At 42.6% G+C, this 22,500-nt stretch overlaps 2 protein-coding genes across 3 annotated transcripts in view; one reads left to right on the top strand and one right to left on the bottom strand.

Moving 5' to 3' along the window:
- Positions 1-1,375: 1,375 nt before the first annotated feature.
- Positions 1,376-21,949, bottom strand: LOC113510942 (E3 ubiquitin-protein ligase COP1-like). 2 transcript variants are annotated; one of them, XM_052894807.1, is made up of 10 exons: positions 21,640-21,949; positions 19,331-19,456; positions 18,605-18,790; positions 17,091-17,390; positions 15,637-15,808; positions 13,692-13,828; positions 12,551-12,737; positions 10,255-10,577; positions 6,071-6,768; positions 1,376-5,680 (listed from the first exon to the last, which is right to left on the bottom strand). In XM_052894807.1, the coding sequence occupies exons 2-10, from the start codon at positions 19,430-19,432 to the stop codon at positions 5,527-5,529; spliced, it is 2,259 nt and encodes a 752-aa protein (XP_052750767.1). In that variant the 5' UTR covers positions 19,433-19,456; positions 21,640-21,949; the 3' UTR covers positions 1,376-5,526. The 2 variants fall into 2 exon arrangements, with proteins under 2 accessions (XP_052750767.1, XP_052750768.1); XM_052894808.1 differs by lacking the exon at positions 1,376-5,680 and adding an exon at positions 5,687-5,931.
- A 276-nt stretch (positions 21,950-22,225) lies between these two features.
- LOC113513559 (bromodomain and WD repeat-containing protein 3) overlaps positions 22,226-22,500 on the top strand; it is a 31,868-nt gene continuing 31,593 nt past the window's right edge. The window contains exon 1 of the mRNA XM_052894805.1: positions 22,226-22,431. Coding sequence (XP_052750765.1) covers positions 22,395-22,431 — 37 coding nt within the window. The 5' untranslated portion in view covers positions 22,226-22,394. The remainder of the gene's footprint in view (positions 22,432-22,500) is intronic.

Genomic DNA, 22,500 nt, shown 5'->3' with positions numbered 1-22,500 from the left:
TAGCGCAAAGGGTGAAACATGACCGTTTACGAGTCTCTCGCCAGTTTAATAATTGATTGTCAATTTATTAATTAATTTCCGGTAAATTTGCCGCCATCTTGTAATTGACTTCTGCCTTATTTTTTCATTGCCATACAAAAACTAATAAATGGAGTTAATCACATAACCATTATTTTATTTTTACAAAAATAGTTCCACAAAATGGAACAATGCATGTGTACCATGAGCGTCACATTCAGCCGTATCCACGGTAATGTTTATGCCTGTAGGAGGCTGCTGTTACGTTCGAGCGGGCTGCCGGCTTGTTTGTCGTTCCATGCTCTAGCTTTACATCCTCTGATGATGCTTTCCCTCTGTACACCATTGTCACGGGTGAAGGATGATACCTGCGGTCGTGTTATTTTATATTTTTAAGTTCTAGGTAACTTTCATTTCTGGGGGGAAAGAGATTGTTAGTGATGGAGACAGAATCCCATTGCTAGCAATATACCCAACCAGGTCGACCTCCTCGCGGTTCTTCCTGGAAACTATCATGGTAAATTTCTGATGAATTCATCATGATAGACTAACTGGTCTGTTTTCATTCTCATCTATCACCCTTCACTGGTGCTCCGCCAGCGTATCCCATTAGTGCAGGCGGGGTTACCATACCATTTTCAACCATCAAAAAACCTTTATTTCTGGGGGGGGGGGGGGTAATTGTTAGTAATCTTTGGAAGCCATCGTGCTGAATATCAAGTGTATTCATCATGATGGGCTAACTGATTTGGCTTTTCATCCTCACCTATCACTATCGCTCACTGGTGCCCTGTTAGCGTATACCGTCAGCACAGACGGCGTTACCATTTCATTATCATCCATTGAAAAAAAAACCTTTATTTCTTGGGATGGAATAAGATATTGTATACTCTTGTCCCGGTCAACCGACACCTCTCGCTTGCACATTGCCAGTTATTTTTACCAAATACATACATACATACATATCTGTCACGCCTGTCTCCCATTAGGGTAGGCAGAAACAATGGAACGCCAAATGCTTCGATTCAAACAAACCTCTTTCGCTTCTTCCACATTCATCAATCTTGTCATACACGCTCGTCGGTTACGGGTACTTTTAATTTGGCCCTTCTTCAGCACGTCGCCTATTTGGTCGACATACGTCCGTCTAGGGCGGCCCCTACCGACATCTCCATTCTTTCTTGCTCGATAAATCTCTTTCGTAATTCTTCTTTCATCCATCCTCTCCAAATGACCAAACCAACGCAACATTCCTTTTACCAAATAATTACAGCAATTGTATTATGGCGCCCTATGACATACTAACCAATGTGTTTTATAAGTGGTAGCTTTACAGAATGGAAATGAAACAACAGTGCAATGTGGAGTCACGTTTATTATGTTAAGATCACATCACGACACATCACAGGGCGCGGGGCGCGGGGCGCGGGGCGGGGGGCGGGCGCGGCGCACGACGAGTGACGTCACACGCACGCACGCACGCACGCACGCACGCACTATACATTATACTAAAATACATTCAACTAAAAGTGCTCTTACACGAGCAACCATGCCGACTGATTGATGGAACAACAAACATCTATCAGTGAAACCGAGTTCATACCGAAAAAAAGACCGGATAGAAATGTCACACGTACACCACGTATCAATATACGACGTAATCAAACGGAGTCGTACTGAGGCACCATTTGTCTAAACATATTTATTAACTCAATATTTAAATTCGAATAATTTTAGTTTAAAAAAATAGTTTATTATTCCTTTGAGCAAAGATTTAGTTGTGATATTAAACTTTATTCTTTACTAGCGGCCCGTCCCGGCGTCGCACGGATGGACATTTTTAACATTTCCCTTCACTGCTCTGCTTCTATTGATCGTTTCGTTAAAATCCATCGAGTAGTTTTTGTTTCTATGACGAACATACAGACAGACAGACACAAAAATTTTACTGATTGCATTTTTGGCATCAGTATCGATCACTAATCACCCGCTGATAGTTATTTTGGAAATATATTTCCTGTACAGAATTGACCTCTCTACAGGTTTGTATAAATTTAAGTATTTATTGCACTAAAAACATAAAAATAAACAATGACATATAAACAATTCAAATAAAATACAGTAGCATGAAGTATAGATTAAAATAAAGTTACTTTCGAGAAGTTTAGACAAATGTGAGCATCGGTCTCTACCGCCCACTAGTTGCCCGTGTAAGAGCGCCGCTTGAATTTAAAACATGAATTGTTGCCAGTATGAGACGGCGGCATGCCGCGTCGCGCCGGAGGCGGCCACTCGCCGCGCGCCTCGCGTAATTTAATTACATAATATTACTTGTATATCTACTATGCGCCAACTTACATGTCGCTCCTACAGTATACTATTATCAGGCATGTTTCATTGGCACCTTCGTCGTATTAAAAAAAAAAACAATAATGGCGCTGGTTGGGGAAACGACTCGGTTGACATAGACAATACAACTTTAGATAGAATGTTTTTTTAATAACACTTCACTAAAAATGGTCAAACATTTTTATTATATACATTCTTATGCGAGTGCATTTGTGTCATAGATCACATAGATTTATATAATTCGTCAGTGTATGTTTGAATGGGGATACCAATATATAATTATTACTTGCAACACAGACAAATGGCGCGCTTCGTTATGTAACAAAGAAAAAATAAATTGTCAATGGAATTGATTCTGAGATACCGTTCCATAGATTTCTGTAGAATTACAATTTTAAATTAATATATTATTTGATAGTTTAATAAAACATGCTGTGGACCATCGACAACTAAATGTGAAGCGGTTGTGACACAATTATATTAAAAACTTACTACCTTATTCATAAAATCTTTAAAACTCTCATAATCGTATTTCAACTATTGAACTGTTTTGTCTCTTTCTTTTGCGCTAAATGTTCAATTTGAATGAAAGTGACAAGTGTAAGTGTTTCAGTTCTTATGAATAAGAGGCTTAGTTCTTATTTATTTTTTTATACAATTTAGAATGGCAAACAAGCAGCTTGCCCACCTGATGGAAAGTGGTAACCATCGCCTATAGACATGAGCAGTACCGTGGACATAACAGAGTATACTGTTACGCCCATGATACCCCCCATGCGTTGCCATTCCTGAGGACTCAGGTGTTATTCCTCTCTGTACCGTGTAAATTCACGCCATATCCCACCGTTCAAACCGAAACACAGCCATGCAAACACAACTGCTTCACGGTTGAAACACGAATGGGACAGAGGTGTCCAAGCAATCGACTTTTGTACAAAGTGTCCCTCTGGTAATATTGCCTTAGTTCGTAGTGTAGGAAATGGTGTGTCAAAATCAATCCCAGTGTCGACCATTTATTGAGACTAGACGCTTCATGTTTATACAGTAAGATTTATAATTGAAGGTGCCCCCCCAACCTGCACAGAGACATGGCCCACCACACCGGCGTAGTTGCTGGTTGACAGAACAAACGCAACACTCGCTGTAGTCGATGGACGTGTTACATATCTATTTACTGTTATGTACAATTGATCTAGCTACACAACTATAACGACCTATCATGTAAACCTAAACCCGAATACAATCATTTACATAAAAATACAATTTTTCCAATTCATATATGTTAAAACATTAATAAAATCACAAAGTCTTCCTCCGAGCAGCTGCGATGTATACCAGCACACGACAGGTCGTCCAACATCTATACAGCTGATTGACAATTTTAAACAATGCGTAAAAAATATATATAGACTCGCATACACGCTGAGAACGCATCCTGTCTGTATTCTAGGACATTCCATTCACCCAGGACCGGGTTTCCGATCTTGAATCGTGCCATCTTGAAAGTATTTATCCAGAAATGAATAGGTTTTGCCTATTATTTAAAGAAATGTCGTCCACTGGGCAGCTGAGACGAGTTCCAATTTCTTTTTTAATTGTATCTTATTTACTATTTAACCAATTGCAGGGCCGGTACCGATCGGAAACCCTGGTCGGTGGCCACGACTCCACCGTGCGTGCCTTCACTCGAAGAAACTGCATTGAGGACATAGGGCCACAGTGTAAAGAACACATTGCTACCAGTGGTCCAACGGACGTGTCTGGACAAACGTGGTTAAAATGCTCTCAACTAGATATATTAATTTAAATCCCTTTGAAATTCAGTTTATTTTGCTGCTTATAATATACTATGGTTTCAAATAGTAATGTTCAATGGTTGGTTTAGTTGTATGTTTATCATCTCTCCACTCGCCATTTTATGTCCGCTTTTGTTACAAATGAGTCGTGGTCTCCTTTTGATTAGGAAACGTTATATTATGTGATCTCTACTATCCTGGTCCTTCGAGCCGGATGTATTCCCAACTGAGTACTTGGCTCATACAAAATTGACAATATATCCATCATCTGTGTAGACATTAAATAAATGACTGCTATATTTTTCATCGAAACAATTTGTATGTAATTTACAATATTTTTTTTAAATGATTAAATTAACAGAATGTTTATCAATTGTGACAAGTATAGAAAAACAGATTATAAATTTGATCATTGGGCGAGCAGGATAGAGGATGTGTTGCTGTTGTAAAGTTATACCTTTTTGAGGTGTAAACGAGATGGAAGACACAGGAAAAGTTAAAAATTTTCACAAACATATTTCCCCTTCGTTATAATTACATTTTGAATATTTCGCTACAGTGTCTACAACTACACGACGTGTCTACATGTTTAGTTCACAATCAATTTGGCAGTATCTTACTAATCAAGTAGGAACCGAGTTACACTATACATGGCTAAAGTTGGGGACTCACTGTAATGCTCGAATTTCCCGGAACATTCGTTACGACCAGTCAAGCAGACTTCATCCTCGTCCACCACCCCTCACTGGTGTCCCGCCAGCGTGTGGGATTAGCATTCCATTTTCATCCATTAAACTATCAGTCCGGTGGTAAGAACAAGTCTGTATCTCGAGCTGATAAACATTGGTGTTTTGAGCAAGGGTTGTCAGCTGAAATACCTCACAGTAACCACCACTCGACGGCACCTACCAGCTTCAGTACTTCGTTGCTATCCAGGCCATTTTTTAATTTATCACAACCCTGGTGGGGGAGGGGATTGTCAGTAAAGAGAACTAATGGGTCCATTACTAGCAGTACACCCTGTCGAGTCGACATCTATGCAACACCCCCTGGAGACCACAGTGGTTACGTATTGGTGAATTCATCATAATGGGCGAACTGACCTAATTTCTTCCTTGCCTATTACTCCTCACTGGTATCCCACCAGCAAATACCAATAGTTTGGCCGGCACCAGCCTTAGGGGAGTACGCGGTTTCTCCTTAGGGGAGTCCAAATTGTTTTAGTTCACTCAGCACTCACAAAAACATTTTCTTCATTGTCGCGGGTCGCCGGTTAAGGCTGGTAGAAGTTGAGCTCAGGCCAAGTCGCCATTTGATTAGAATAGAACGGTGGAGGCTGTGAGGGGCTGTGAGGGTCTGGCGATCAGACGAGCTCGAGCACCTTGATGGTGCCCTGGCTGTTGGCGGCCAGCAGCACCTGGCGGTCGGCGGCGCGGCGCCAGCACACGGCCGACACGAACTCCGACGGCTCCTCGTCGCGCCGCTCGCGCTCCAGGAACCCGCGCACCGCGTCGAACCTGCCGCGCACATACACACACATCGCTTACAGTACGTGTGTACACAATTACATGCCGGGGCCTCAAAGGCTCGTCGTGAAGCAAGCCACTGAGGGCCCAAGAGGTAATAAACAAATACATTTTCACATTTATTTTTGTAAATGTAATATCATCACCACCATCTCGGCCACTACCCGTCCACTGCTGGACATACGCCTGCCCCGTAGACTGCCACAGGGAACGGTCCTGAGCCACCTGCATCCACCGACTGCCTGCAATGCATTTCAATTCGTCACTCTACACTGCGTAGGAATATAATATCAATAAGGATTAAATTGGCCGCGCGGTCGTGGCTTATGATAAAAGGTCGAGAGACGGGCAAGATGGCAAGTAGTGGGCACCAGTACGCACCTGTAGGCGAGCAGCGGCCGCGAGAGGCCGCTGTAGTAGAGGTAGAGCGCGTTGTTCTCGGAGCCGCAGGCGACGTAGCGGCCGTCGGTGGCCAGCCCCACGAAGTTCTTCTCGTTGGCGTGGCCGGTGAAGGAGCGCACGCAGCGCGGCGAGTCGAGCCGCCACAGCTTGAGCTGCGAGTCGGTGGAGGCGGAGACGAGCGAGCGCGCGTCCAGGAACTGCACGTAGGAGACGGCCTTGCGGTGGTCGCGGAACACGGCCAGCGGCTGGCGCGGCGCGCGCAGGTCGTAGTAGTGCACGCAGTGGTCGGCGCAGCCGAAGGCCAGGTGGCAGGAGGAGCGCGGGTTGAAGCGCACGCAGCACACGTTGAAGCGCGCCTCCAGCGTGGCCACCGAGCGCTCGGCCGTCAGCGCCCACAGCTTGACGCGCGCGTCGTCCGAGCCGGACGCCAGCAGCCGCACGTCGGCGCGGTTGAAGTGCACGGACCAGCAGCGCTTGTCGTGCTCCTGCAGCGCGCGCGTGCGCTGCCCGGTGGCCGCGTCCCACACGGACACCGTGCCCTCGTAGTCCGACGACGCCAGCACGTTCTTGTGGTACGCGTTCCACGACACGCACGAGATCTTGTGCGAGCACTGCATCTCCGAGCTGGGGTAGTGCACGTCCACCGCGTCGCGCACCACCGCCTCGAACTCGAACACCTGCACACCGCGCGCCACACCACTTCTACACTCGCACACCAGCGTGCCACCACACCGCTCAAACATAAATATATACCGAATAGTAGTAATTGCGAAATAGGACAAATGGGAGCTAAAGAGATTGGGAAAAAGAGAAGAGAAAAAAACCAGACCTATCCTGATTACGCAACTCTCCCCTGGAGAAGAATGGAAATCCTCAAGAAAAAAAAGAAGTTACCTAAAAATATATATGTAACAGAAGATTTCCCTAAGGACATCCTAGTCAAGCGCAAGGAATTGAAAGCGCAGAATAGCCTGTAGAATATAATGATAAGCTCATTATAAAGAAGTCACAAAAAGATAAAAGGAAGCGCTCCGAATCAAGCTCACCAAATACTCCGGTAACAAGTAACTCCCACCATCATCTTCCTCCTATCCTAATTTATTTGTGGTCGACGTAATATATTTTTATCCATATTACAAAAAGATTTGGCTTATAGTTTTACGACCAGCCGCCCACTTGACATTAGCCCTGTTTAGGAATGAGTAACTTCCAAAATCCATAAAAAAAACCAATAAAATGATGGATTATTTCAACAAGACAAGAACCATAGCAACCAAGGAGACCAAACAATAGCAACTAAAAGCGAATCCCGACCGAGGTGTAAAATTAAAAAATAAAGAAATATACGAAAATAGTGTCCTCGACGCGGCTGCTCACCGTGGGGTAAACGACCACTGCCCTCTAACTCCTAAACAGAGAGCACAGTTAAATATTTGTACTGTGAACACTAGAAGTCCCAGGACCCAGGACAATAGAAACTCTACAAGAGCTAGCAATAGCACTAGACATGTTCAAGTGGGATTTATTGAGAATAAGTGAAATGAGAAGAAGAAGAGAGTGAAGGAATAATACAAAAATCAGATTATGTTATCTACACTAATATTATAAAGAGGAAACAATTTGTATTCTTGTGTGTATGTATGTTTGTAATGAATAAACTCAAATATTACTTTGCCGATTTCAAAAATTCTTTCACCATTAGAAAGCTACATTCACCCTGAGTAACATAGGCTATATTTATTGCTAGAAAAGATTAGGGATCCTTACTAAAACTTTAGTAATGCAACTCAAGGTGTAAAAAAAATGTTAAAAAATATCTTTGGTCGCGTGCGCTGCGGAAACTATTGGTGATAGAACAAAAGTATGTTCTACAATATTGAAGAAAATATCAATGACTACAAAAAACTTCGCGACACTATATGTCCAACTATTATCGTTACGTCACAATGACCACTTTTTAAAATGTCGTAAAAATGTCCACACGTGCGATGCCGGGGCGGGCCGCTAGTGATAAAGGAGAAATTAGTGGGCATAGCTTGTGGCGTGGCGTGGGATTCCTTATTAAAAAGAAATACAAGGAAAATATAAAAGAATTTATTGGTGTCCCAGATCGAATAGCTGTGTATCGCCTCAAAATTCCCACATATTAGAAAGAATCGGCCATAATACACATTTATGCTCCGAGTGAACACGCACAGGGCACAGTAGTAGAATCTATCTACAATGACCTTTCAGATACAGTTTTAAATTACTCCAACATCTATATTATTGTAATGGGCGACTTTAACGCCCAAGTGGACACTAAGCAAATGGAGGAAGAATTTACAATTGGAAAATATCGGTTTGGAAAAAGAAGTTATTTTTTACAACAGGGAGCAAACGAGCGTGCGGCTCACCTGATGGTAAGTGACTACCGCCGCCCATGATCACCCACACAACACCTACGGCATTGCAGGTGCGCTGCCGGCCTTTTGTTGTAATGGTAAAAAATTAATAGAGTAAATAATACGTTGGAACACAGCCTCCCAGTTTTAAACAAAGCCTATAAGTATAGAAACAAACATTAATGGACTTGGATATCCCCTAATGGAAAATACAAAAACGAAATGGATTACATCTGCAGTAACTATGCTAAAGCTTGCAGTAATACACAAGTAATGAAAAACTTAAATTTCAATACTAACCATCGTATGGTACGAAGCTGTCTCGGGCTGAAACCACCCAAGCTGAGTAGAATGAGCAGAAAAAATAACTATAACAACCAGCAGGTGTACCATGAAATGAAATTCCGAAATTTCGGACTCGATTTCGTGTTTTTGTTTACACCAAAATCGGACCAATAAATGGAGTTTAACATTTCGTTCGTCATACATCCTATCATAAAAGTCCAAAGGAACAATATTTTAACATTTTTAATATTTCCAAACGGCATGTATTATGTAATTTTAACATCAAATCTCTGTTTCGTTTATCTCCGAAATTTCGGAAAACATTTCATGGTAGGCCCTCATTTCAGCCTTTAGCTGAAATAAAACACGACAAGTTAAACCAAACTAAACACAGATAAAACAAAATGGAAAATAAACTCAAAGAATCAACTAGAGGAGGTCGAGATATAAAAAAAAAAAGAAATACAGTGAGAAGACTTACGTCGGAATCTTACTCAAAGCAACTTACATCGAAATGTAAAATAAAACATTAAAAAGGTAACAGAGATAAGTAAACAAATCAGGGAAAGCGTGACGCACGTGACGCGAGCACGACAGAAGAATAGGTAGGCAGGAAACTTAAGAACATATAAAAAAAAATCAGGAGGAATCAATAAAGCTCTCAAAGAACTTAGAAACTCAAAAAAAGAATGGATACCAAAACTTAGAAAAGAAGAGAAAATAGAGTCGGACAGAAAACTTATTAAAGAAACAGCAACGGAATTTAATAAAACACTCTATTCCGATGAAGACGGCACAAAAACAACAATACTAAATAAAACACTCATGTTCCCAGACAACACCGAAAACGATGTACCAACAATCCTACAATCTGAAGTTGGTAAGGCAATAAGAAGCCTGCCTCTAGAAAAAGCACCCGGACCAGGTCATACCAAACGAGATAATAAAGGCTGCCATGAAGGAAATAGTACCGCTACCCACGAACATCTTCAGCGAGATAGTGAAAACAAACACGATACCAACTGAGTGGAACGAGTCGCACATAATCCTCATACACAAGAAGGACCAAAAGAAGACGTGGACAACTATAGACGCATAGGCTTGACGTCGAACTTGTATAAAGTATTTGCGAAAATAATGTTGGAAAGGCTATCTAAACTACTAAATGAACTACCAGAGGGAGACTTTGTACAAAAGTCGATTGCTTCGGTATCTCTGTCCCATTCGTGTTTCAACCGTGAAGCAGATGTGTTTGCATGGCTGTGTTTCGGTTTGAAGGGTGGCATATGGCGTGAATTTACTGAGTACAGAGGAATACCACCTGAGTACTCAAGAATGGCAACGCATGGGAGGTATCATGGGCGAAACAGTATATTCTGTTATGTCCATGCTACTGCTCATGTCTATAGACGATGGTTACCACTTTCCATCAGGTGGGCCGTCAGCTTGTTTGCCATTCTAAGTTGTATAAAAAAAAGTGTGTAGCGTGCGCACCTTGATCCGCTTGGTGACGCCGGCGATGGCGAAGAACTCGTCGTCCTTGTCGAACTCGATGGTGGAGACGATGGTGGAGTAGTTGATGGCGTCGCTGCAGTAGGAGAGCGTGGCCAGCGGCCGCAGCGCGCGGTACCGCGTGAAGGCCACCAGGTCCTCGCGGAACGCGTCCAGCCCGCGCCGCTCGCCGCCGCCACACCCGCTGCCGGCAGCGCCGCCGCCGACACCACCGCTACCACCGCCGCCACCACCGCCACCACCGCCGCCGCCGCCGAGCTCCGAGCCGCCGAGCTGCATGCCGTCCGGCGCGCGCTGGTCGCCGCCTGGCGGGATTCATATTCATATTACTAGTGCCATGCGCTCCCGGCATACAATGGGACGCCGCTTCCTTTCCCATGGGTGACGTAAGAGGCGACTGAGCGAACTTAATAATAGAGGAACAGGCAGTAGCGGCCCTCTTAAAATATCTATAAGCTTGGCAAGTATCGGCAAAACCCTCCAAAGGAGAGCTCTATGATGTAAGGAGCAGCGTCGGCTCTCCCCTCTCCCATACAGTGCGTGTATTGACAGTTTCACAGTGATCGGTTAAACCATATCAAGCCAGACACAGTTTACAGGGGAAACAAAAAATTACGAATTTACGCGACTCTGGAAATTTGTTGCAATTCAAACTTAAATCATCATCAAGTCGACCTCCACGCGGTTCCCCCTGGAAACCATCACGACTAATTTATCGTTGAATTCGTCACGATGAGCTAACTGACCTGCCTTTTCATCCTCACCTATCATCCCTTACTGGTGCCCCGCCAGTGTATACCGATAGCGCAGACAGAGTCACCATTCCATTATCAACCATTAAAAAAAAAAAATTGAAATAAACTTGTTTACAAGCACTTTTAAATCGACATTTTTTCTAATCTACTGCAGGCTTCGGTAGGTTGTTATCTGTTGTGAAGAGCCCGCGGGAAACTCAACAGTTACTCTTTTAAATCTCTGTTAACATTATGTGTATTTATTTAAATGTACCATGTCTAATATTACACGGTCGTTGGCAGCCCGCGCATGATCCACTAACACCGTGCACGCTTGTCATTCAAGTGATCGTTTAGTATGTAATAGGCTTTGTCCAATAAGTGTTTTTTAATAACAGTTTTAAAGTTCAAACAAACAAAAACAAATCTTAAATATCCTTCGAGATTCAAGATTTATTTATCAAGTATGTCAATGTCAGTCAGTCAGTCAGTCAGTCAGTCAATGTTCAAGATTTCGGTATGTTATTATAACATTTAATGCCCATTCCCATAACAGATCTGTTAACTTTTCCTAAACGTTACTTCGGAATGGCAAGTGTGTATTTGTATCTAGTGCTAACATTATTCAGATCGCTGTAACTGTATGAATTTTTAATTTTTAGTTTTTATTTAGGGGGCATCCATTAATTACATGAGCTCAGAATAGGAGGGAGGGGTCTAATGAATTCTCACCAAATCTCATTTAAACCGAGGGGAAGGGGGGGGGGGGGGGAATAATCAAAAATCTCACGTCAACTTCAAAAAATATAAAATAATAAAGATATTAGTAAAATATTAAAGATAAACGTAGACGTTTCCAGTGATTGTCTCCCTGCACTACTAGAAATCCCAGATGATATGTGTTCAATTATTTCGATTGAAAAAATACACGAGTCTCCATGGATTGAGTAAAAATTTAAAAGAAAGTGTTGTTTTTATGTTTTTACTTTGAATTTTATTTAATTTAAATAAATTAATTATAGTATACCTGAACGATTTATTATTTTCCCGAATAATAAATATAAATTAAGGTTAAAATATTTTATGCGTTAATCTCACGAAAGGGGAGGGGGGGGGGGGGGGGGGGGCAAGGCAAATCTCACTAAATCTCACCTAAGGGCGGGGGGGAGGTGTCTAAACTGATCGAAAAAGAGCTCACGTAATTAATGGATGCCCCCTTACTACATATTGGCGATTGCCAGTAGCGGATCTTGAAATTAATTACAATTGTTCAGCAATATTTACTATCACATACGTGTGGAAAAGTTTTTTTTTACAATTACTAAAGTAATACAGCCACATTGTCCATAAGCGTAGGATACCTTATACTATGCATGTGTATGGTACAGATGAATTGGCAGCTCGTTCGTCGTTTCTAAATATATAAATAATTCTTTATTGCACTTGTACATTACACTGTTAATGCATATATAAATGTAGTGAGCAAGGGTGGAGTTATCTGTGACAGAGGTGTGTTACAGTTAGAGAGCGTGACGTGGAGGTACCTAAGACGCTGTTGGCGCGCGAGTCGGGCTGCGGCGCCTGCGGCACGTGGTCGTCGCAGGCGGCGGCCGCGACCGGCGGCGGAGGCGGCGGCGGCGGCGGCGGCGGGCCCGGCGTGGCGGAGGCGGCGGGCGTGGCGTCGCCCGAGCCCGGGAAGTACAGCTCGTCGGCGCGGTGCGCGAAGTAGCACTGCACGCACACGCCTCACTCACACGACCGGCCACCGCCACTGCCAGCAGCGGTAGCACTGCGACTAGCGGCCAAGGGACTCGCAGCACCACCGTTTACTGCCGTGCTTCCCAACGTGGGGCCCCCGCCCCACACGGGGGCAATAAAAAATAGTCTCGAAGCGATTTTAACCCTCTTGGTCGGGGCCATTTAAACGCAATGCTACGAGTACATATCGGTGGCAGATGCGGTGGTAATTTTAGAAATGTTCGAGTGGGGCATGTCACAAAAAAGGTTGGGGAACACTGGTGTACTGGCTAGTTATATACCCAGCCAGCTCGACCTCCACGCAATGTTCTTGTTCAAAATTAACCTTTTTATATATTGACAATTGTAGTTTTTTATAAAAAAGAATATTGATAAACAATTGAAATAGAACAAAATATACACACAATACATCAAGTCAACAGGCGGCATTTTTACTTACAAATAATATAATTAATAAATTATATATACATAACAAGAACTAGCATATTTTACAAACAGTTCTTGTAAACTAAATTGATTAATAGTGAATTCACCACAGTAAGTCAATTGACTTTACAGTTTTATCCTGTACTGGTGTCCTGCCATCGTGCCTCATTAGTATACGATATACCATACCAGCTTCATTCTATTAAAAAAACTTTATAAAAGCCAAATGGATCTGTCTATAGACACGTTTTCGCTACCACTTGTATGAGAAAAACCAAGAATTCGTCCATGGAGAATGGAGCTTAAATGTTACAATTATTTATTCAAACACTAGTGCTACACAGCATAATAATTATAACATAATCGACAAAACAGTACGCACAAGTTAGTGTTTCCCATATGTAGACCTAATACATGTGAAGCTAACGGACCGAACGTGGCGAGGTATGGTATGAGACACGTGGACGACGAGTTGGGTGGAGTTGGTCGGACGTGACGTACCTGCACGAAGTCGTCGAAGTGCGCGGAGAGGCGGCGCCACCTGGCGGCGAGCGCGTCGCCGCCGCCGCCCGCGCCCCCCGCGCCGCCCGCGCCGCCCGCGAAGCTCTCCTCCTCGGCCGCGCTGCCGCCCGGGCTGCCTGCACGCCCGTTACAATCAGTCCTTCATTAGCACGTCTATGTGTACATATATGGCGGACCTGGGGCTGGCTGCACTGGGAGAGAATACTTAAAAGGATTTTCTTCCAGTCACCCGTAGACTAGGGGGGAAAGATATTGTTAGCAATGGAGTTCGACAGTCCCATTGCTAGCAGTATGCCCTATTAGGCTGACCTCCACGTGGTTCCCCCTGGAAACCATCGTGAACAATTCTTGTTGCATTCGTCACGATGGACTAACTGACCTTTTTTTTTATACAACTTAGAATAGCAAACAAGCTGACGGCCCACCTGATGTAAAGTGGTAACCGTCGCCTATAGACATGAGCAGTACCATGGACATATCAGAGTATACTGTTTCGCCCATGATACCCCCCATGCGTTGCTATTCCTGAGGACTCAGGTGTTATTCCTCTGTACCCAGTAATTTCACATCTGCTTCATCCTCACCTACCATCGTTCACTGGTGCCCCGTCAGTGTATACCGATAGCACCGATAAAAAATACATATAGAAACAAAAAAAGGGTATATTAAGATTTTTGTCCGGGTCGACAATGCGAGCGCTAGTGACCATTTACCATCAGACTGGCTGTATGCTTGTTTGTAACCTTCGAGGTATAGAAAAAAATGAAAATAGTGGATTTTCGATGTAACATATCTACTGAGTACCTTTACAAGAAACTTTATTAAAATATTAGATTTTTTTTTATTGATAAGATTTATTTTTATTTTAGTTCCATTATAGGATTCATCCGCACACGTTTGAACCTAAATAGTTGCATACAGTGCGAGTTTAGAGGAATTATCTCCCGCGAACGTTCAGGCCGTGGGATAAGCTCCCTGTCAAGGTTCTTCCTACAGACTACAGTATAAGATTCCTCAAGAAGGGTATATTAAGGTATCTTCAAGGTTTGCAACGCGCCTGTGACACCCCCAGTGTTGCAGGCGTTCATAGGCTACAGTGACCGTTTACCAGCAGACGGGCTGCATGCTTGTTTACCACCTTCGTGGTAAAATAATAATATAATTTTGTGACAATCAAGTCTACTATTTGCGTAGTATAATATTGCTCGGTGAGAAGCAACAAGCGACTTGGGGGCACTTGATTCAATATTGAATGAATTTATAAGTTTGAATTTGGAATCCTTAACCAAAGAGCAGGTGTTTCCGATCAAAGATCATATCACACCTACTTGTAACAACAACTAGTCCATTACCTTAAGGTTGTCTTGTAAAGATCGCTCTCAGCAATAAGACCGCCTCACTGTACTTATACAATTGTATCATTGAGTTTGTAAATTGTCTTTTTTTTATCTACAACACAGGGGGCAAACGAGCATGCGGCTCACCTGATGGTAAGTGACCACCGCCGCCCATGATCACCCACAACACCAGCGGCATTGCAGGTGTGCTGTCGGCCTTTTAAAAAGGAATATACTCTTTTCTTGAAGGTTACGTTGTCGTATCGGTTCGGAAATACTGCTGCTGGAAGTTGATTCCAAAGAGTGGTTGTGCGTGGAAGAAAGTGCCTTGAAAAGTGCACGGTGGAGGACCGCCACTCGTCCAGATGATTGGGATGAAACTTTAGTTTGTGGCGGGTTGTACGGTGGTGAAAATCAGCAGCAGGTATCAATCCGAACACTGTTAATGTCTTGCTTATTCCCCATATGGTATAATGTAAATAAAGTATACTCATTAATGAATGAATGAATTGAAAGTGTTGAGTATGACACAGCGCTAGTTTCATGTGTAACGAGCTCATATAGCGCCGAGCGCGGGAGTGACTGACCGTGCGCGCCGCCGCCGCCGCCGCCGCCGCCGCCGCCGCCGCCGCCGTCTGTGAGCGCGTGGTGCAGGTCTGCTGGCGGTGTGGTGGTGGCGTCCTCTGGCGGCGACAGACGCGCCAGCCCCGCCGCGCCGGCGCGCAGCTCCCGCAGCGTCTCCGCCACCGCCTCCATGTCCTGCGCCGCCACCACCACGCGCGGGTACGATACATATACACAAACAACATATACACAACTATTTTATAATTCATTCATTACTTCTTCTAATTATCTATTAATCAAATATTTACGAACAATCAAACATTTCCTCTCTACAATATTAGTTTGATTCCTGGCACGGTCGCCATGGCAACGAGGCAGGTCCGCGGTGAGTGTAGCACACTCGGTGATGGTGGTAAACCAGTGTACTACAGTATTGCATGATTTACTCTGAATAATCTTAATCGGTTACAATATTTCTTCTATATATTTTTTTATACAACTTAGAATGGCAAACAAGCTGACGGCCCACCTGATGGAAAGTGGTAACCGTCGACTATAGACATGAGCAGTAACATGGACACAACAGAGTACACTGTTTTGCCCATGATACCCCCCATGCGTTGCCACTCCTGAGGACTCAGGTGTTATTCCTCTGTACCGTGTAAATTCACGCCATATCCCACCCTTCAAACCGAAACACAGTCATGCAAACACAACTGCTTCACGGTTAAAACACAAATGGAACAGAGGTACCCAAGCAATCAACTCTTGTACAATATAATATTAGGAAGTTATTTCAAACATTTGACCATGTTCATGGAACATGGCATTAATTACGTTACTAAGAGCAACTAAAGTTGAAAAAAAACAACACCTCTCTTCTCCTTGCAGAGCACCAGCCCAGAGAAAACGCTAAATAACTATCCCTCGTGTTAATACTGCATTTGCCAAGTGCATTAGTTCTTATTCATGCCCATTTATATATAAACAAGTTAATACATACATACATACATAACTATCACGCCTGTCTCCCATTAGGGTAGGCAGAAACAATGGAACGCCAAATGCTTCGATTCAAACAAACCCCTTTCGCTTCCTCCACATTCATCAATCTTTTCATAAACGCTTGCCTGTTACGGGTACTTTTAATTTGGCCCTTCTATAGCACGAATTAAGCGAATACTCTCTACAAATTGGATAATTTTAAAAATACTGAAACGAAACATAAAATAAAACAGTATCTACAAAATATGGACTACGATGCCAGTGAATTAATTTTATATAAACATATGAGTATATATATATTTAATATTATCTATTTATTTTTGTAATATGGACAGCCACCAAATAACTTATGTACAAAACACTTTAATATTAACTAAGGATGCCCTCCTGTCATGTTCGTTTGTATGAAATTGTCCTATTGGTCAATATTTGTAAGGGTGTGCGTGGAGTGCGGCGGCCCGGCGGCCCGTACCTTGGACACGAGCGCGGCCTCGCGCGCCAGCTGGTCGAGCTGGTGGCGGCGGTGGCGGTGCAGGTGCGCCAGGAACTCGTACAGCAGGCGGTGGTGCGCGGCCGCCGACTCGGCCTCGAGCAGCCGCTTGCGGCGCGTGAGCACGTCCAGCATGCAGTCCACGTCGGGCATGGCCAGGTGGCGCGACTCGGCCGCCAGCAGCGCCCGCAGCCGCTCGGCGTCCGCGCCGCCCGCCGCCGGCGCCGCGCCGCCGCCCGCCGCCGCCCGCCCGCGCGCCGACCGCCGCCGCCGCTTCTCCACCTGCCCGCCATGTTACCCATCATCATATCGCTCCACCTCACAACCAGTCCTATTGTACACCAGACAAAGTTATAGCCTTGCCGTGTGGTCCTGGCATAGTCCGATTAGGCCACCCCTTCCTTTCCCGTGGGTATTATAAGAGTGGACCCTCTACTATTAAGTTTCCTTAGCCGCCTCTTGCAACGCCCGCAGTGAAGGAAAGCGGGGCCCGTTCCCATGCCATGCCGAAACCAAACGGTAATATAATAATAGTTCCTCGTGTAGAACCATGTTTCGGTTCCATAATTCATCACTGGCAACACGCACTGTTTATTTTGGATGAAAACACAATAACAATAGGTGAATAGAATGCACAAAGAAAGAGATGAAATTCATGACTTCCCAAATTGAGTTACAAATCACCCGAGTCCTCTTCTATGTTACACTATGTCGCCAACATCTTTTGCACCAATTTTGACATACATTTTGCATTCAATAGACACCTCATAAGCCCGTGTTAGTTCCATACACATGTTATCATGTTTCAATTGATCATTTTTGTATGTGGAATAAGAACTTAAAATATTGCATTTTAACTTATGTGCTATAGATAGAATAGAGATAGATTAGATTAGAAAGGTCGACTAGTCAGGTTCGTGCTCGCGTTATAGCCGCTCATCATTAATGGTCCGGAACTGCTTTCGAAAGCAGTCTTTTTTTTAGATCTAATTACACACTGCCTACGAAACTATTAACAATAAAATATTGCATTTAATATTTTCAACATATAATAATTATTGTGGTGAATTATTTATATTGTATGTTTAATTAATTAATCAAATATATTGTTTATGCATTATTTACATGTGTATGTATCTATATAATACAATTTTATTTCTATGTGTTAACTTGGTCACACAGGGTTACACTCTGGGTTCGTTGCATGCGTCCGTGTAGCCTAACTTCAGGCTGCAGCTGACAATCAGTGCTTTGCTTTTAAGCAAAACTATCACCGAGCTGTGGCCTATTCGAGTCACTGCGACACACATGGCGAAACCATATTTTTGTATTTTTTCTTTTGTTTTATTTGTTATAATTATGTAATTAATTTGATTGTATGAATTCATTTGTTAATTTACTGGTGTCATAAATGACTCGAATGCAGTGTTTATATAGCTACCTATGTGCTCGTGTCAACACATTTCACTGTGTTAACGTGCAATGCGTGTCGTTACCAGTTCATTGAGCAGGAAGTTGGGGAAGATGTGTTCGCGGGAGGCGAGCGCGGCGCCGCACTTGGGGCAGCGGCGGTGCAGCTCCACCGACTTGGCGATGCACGCGTAGCAGAACGAGTGGCCGCAGCGCGTCACGTACGCCTCCTCGATCAGCTCGAAGCACACCGGGCACAGCAGCTCGCAGTCCTGCGCACGGCTCAATATTTACAACACAATAACTCGCCGGTGAGGGGCAAGGGAATGTTAGTACTGCTTTCATGCTCACCTACCATCTCCCCCTGGTGCCCCGCCAGGGTATATTGAGAGCCCAGGCTGGGTTACTGTTACACTTATATGAGATATGCCTACCCAAAGATATACCTTTATAATTGTTTTATTTTTATTTTATTTTATAAAATATTATTAAACCATAATATATATGACATGATATTATTCTAATCTATGATTTTAAATGAAAAATAAAGGGGAAAAAATTGCAATTTTCCAGTAAGATATTCCTCTAGTTTTCAATTTAGAATAATATTTGGAATTTACTGTTTCAGTTTTTGCCAACCTGTCTCTTCCACCCTGTATATAGAATCATGAAAAGGCACATAGTTGCATTATTTCAAATAATATAATGCACCCATTTTCTCCATTCCAGATTCCACTTTTCCCTTTGTTTATATTTCACTTTTCAATACACCACGTGTACACAATATAGTGTATGGACACAGCCAGCGTTACCTTGTCCTCGAGGGAGCCGCCGAGCCCGCCGAGCGCGGAGGCGGCGGAGGCGGAGGCGGCGGAGGCGGCGGACGCGGCGCCGCTGGCCGCCGCACCCGACATCACGCTCACTGCGCCGCGCGCTACCTGCTCGCGCAACATCACCAACTATATCTAACTGGCTCTAGTCCCACTAAGCCCAGCTCGGACTGTGCCAACTGACACACACAACTGAATACTATTTGTAAACAAATACATATTCTATGTAAATAATTGGGAGGCCTGTGTTTTGGCTGTCACTGCTGTGATAGAACATACTTCTTGTCTTTTGGATTACTGAGATTTGTCACCATCATAGACTCAAAGCAGATACTCAAATCTGGACACCAATACATATTATAAATACTATAGACATCACAGTATAATCTATGGTGTACATGTATTGTGTGCGTTCCATGCCCATAGACAATGGTTAATCATGTTGTGTACACATGTTTTTGAATTATAACCTACCATATAAAAACCTATATACAAACCTAACATGGTTATAATTTGTTATTTATTTTTTTATTTATTTATTCTTTAACACTACATACTATAAAACAAAGTTGATGTCGCTGTCTGTCCATCCCTATGTATGCTTAAATCTTTAAAACTATGCAACTGATTTTGAAGTAGTTTTTTTTAATAGATAGAGTGATTCAAGAGGAAGGTTTATATGTATAATACATGCATAATATAGTAGAAAAACACTGATAATTTTAGAGATTCCAAATGTAATGTGCACCCGTGCGAAGCCGGGGTGGGTCGCTAGTTGACAATAAAACTTTGTACTTGTGGCGAGCTTAATGCACCATGGCATTCTCTACCACCTAACCATTAGGTTTTTTGTTATGTGTGCCTCATTAAAATAAATAAATAAATAAAAATGGAATGGTAACCCTGCCTGCGCTATCAGTTTACACTGGCGGGGCACCAATGAGGGATGATAGGTGAGAATGAAAAGGTAGGTCAGTTAGCCCATTGTCACAAATTCAACTATAAATTAGTCACAATGGTTTCCAGGGGAAACTATGTGGAGGTTGATGTGATATTGATAGCAATAGGGTCCAACCTTCCCATTACTAACAATCCCTTCCCCCTCTGGTGGATGGTAAGCTTGGTTGCAGCTCTATCCTTACTAATGTTATCAATGTGAGAGTGTTGGTTTGTTATTTCAAAGTGCTTTAACAGCTTAACAAATTACTATGAATGTTTTTGTGTATAGGTGAAAGATATACTTTTTAAGGCTATTTTTTATACCAGTCAGTGATCTCGTGATACTGATCATACAAAGTTGTTGGTAAATGCTATAATTGCTGAGAGGATCTAATCCTCCACTATTAGTAATTAAGTATATATTTACATAGTTTTTAAGTATATTTACTAACAAAAATGGATCCAAGTAATCTAAAATAAATAAATAAATAAATTAGATTGTAAGCTAGGTGCACAATAATCAGAAACAGTTTTTTTTATAGGTGATAATGGAATGGTAACCCCGCGCGCTATCATTATACACTGGCGGGACACCAATGAGAGATGATTGGCGAGGATGAGAAGTCAGGTCAGTTAGCCCATCATGAGAAATTCAATGATAAATTAGTCACAATGGTTTCCTGCGTGGAACTGTGTGGAGGTCGACCTGATAAGGTATATTGATAGCAATGGGCGCCAACCTCCCCATCACTAACAATCTCTTCCCTCCTGAAACAGAGTTGTTAAGTCAGGCCAACCTTCACTGTGTTCCCCCTGGAAACCATCATAATTCATTATTGTTGAATTTGACTCTATTTTCATCTATCTCCCCTTTTTGGTGCCCCTTCAGTGTATACCGATAGCACAGGCGGAGTCACTATTTCACTTTAAATGATTAAAAAAATTCCACTTTAACAAGTTCCTGGGCACTGGAACTTTTTATATAATAAATAAATATTCTTTATTGCACCAAAACAACTAGACACAATGTCAGCAAAAGGTGAACTAACCTCAAAAAGACTGGTATGAAAGATTTAAAATAAATATTTAATGTATGTACAAAGGCAACCCAGATATCAAATATCTGCAATTTGTTCAATGTCCTCTTAATAATTGTCTTGGGTTTGTCATTTTTATAAAACATATACTCACATAAGTTAGTTCTAGAACACTACTCAACTGCTGCTTATTTATAGCTAGCAATCAATATGTGAGTATCGATTCTTGTGTTCTATTTACCCACTGACCAGAAAATTGATGATGCAGAAACTTCAGGTTACACAAAGTATAATTGAATTGAATAGCATTCTTACAGTTCAGGTGCCGTTGACAGCGAGGAGATCACCGGGGGATCATGCTAACGCAGGATGCCGGGAATGCCCGCGCGGCACCCGTCCAGGAGTACCAGGTCGCACCATACACATCAGCAACCAGTTCCGTACCAAATTATCACCGTATTACTGACAGAAAAGTAACCTCCGCACTCAGAGCACTGGTTCACGTTGTTCTTTTTCATTCACAAACCACAAATTAATAAGAAAATTTATATTTTAATAGTAAACAGTGAAATTATTTTTCGATTTTCTGCGACCAACAGAGTGATCAGCATCCGTGATAAAAGTGACAATTACATTTTAGTGTTACTATAAAAATAATTATTCACAATGTCAGGTTTTAGCGGATTCAGCTTATTTGTTTTATAATATATCTTCATTAGTAAGTTTCATAATCCTATGCTATTTATTAGTATAAATTAATGGAAAAAAGTATACATAATTAAAGATTTATATAAAAAATATTAATACATAAAAAACATTATTTCAACTGGTAACTTATACATAAAGCGGCATCTGTTAAATGTTCATCAAACTTCATGTAGACTACTTGATCGACTTCTAGACGTCAGAGATTTGCTTTACCGACAGAACATACGCCATTTTGCTATTACTGAAAGAAAAGTGCATTATCTTTCGTCAACAATGTTGAGTGAAGTGAAATGTTTGTGTGATTTTTGTGGAAAATACGATGTGTAAGGCCACATTTATCCCAACTGAAAAAAAATAGGATTATGGACGAACCCAACGAGGACCATAGGGTCGTTCCCGGTGAGTCAGATGTTACAAAATTGAGCTAGAATTGTAGGTGTACTACGAGCGAGGTCGTACTAATGGTCG

This window comes from Galleria mellonella, unplaced genomic scaffold (genome assembly GCF_026898425.1).
Source record: "Galleria mellonella isolate WM207_F2 unplaced genomic scaffold, CSIRO_AGI_GalMel_v1 utg232, whole genome shotgun sequence".
NCBI classification, from domain to species: Eukaryota; Metazoa; Arthropoda; class Insecta; order Lepidoptera; family Pyralidae; genus Galleria; species Galleria mellonella.
Note: the sequence above shows the minus strand (reverse complement) of the source record. Positions and strands in the feature narration are given on the sequence as shown.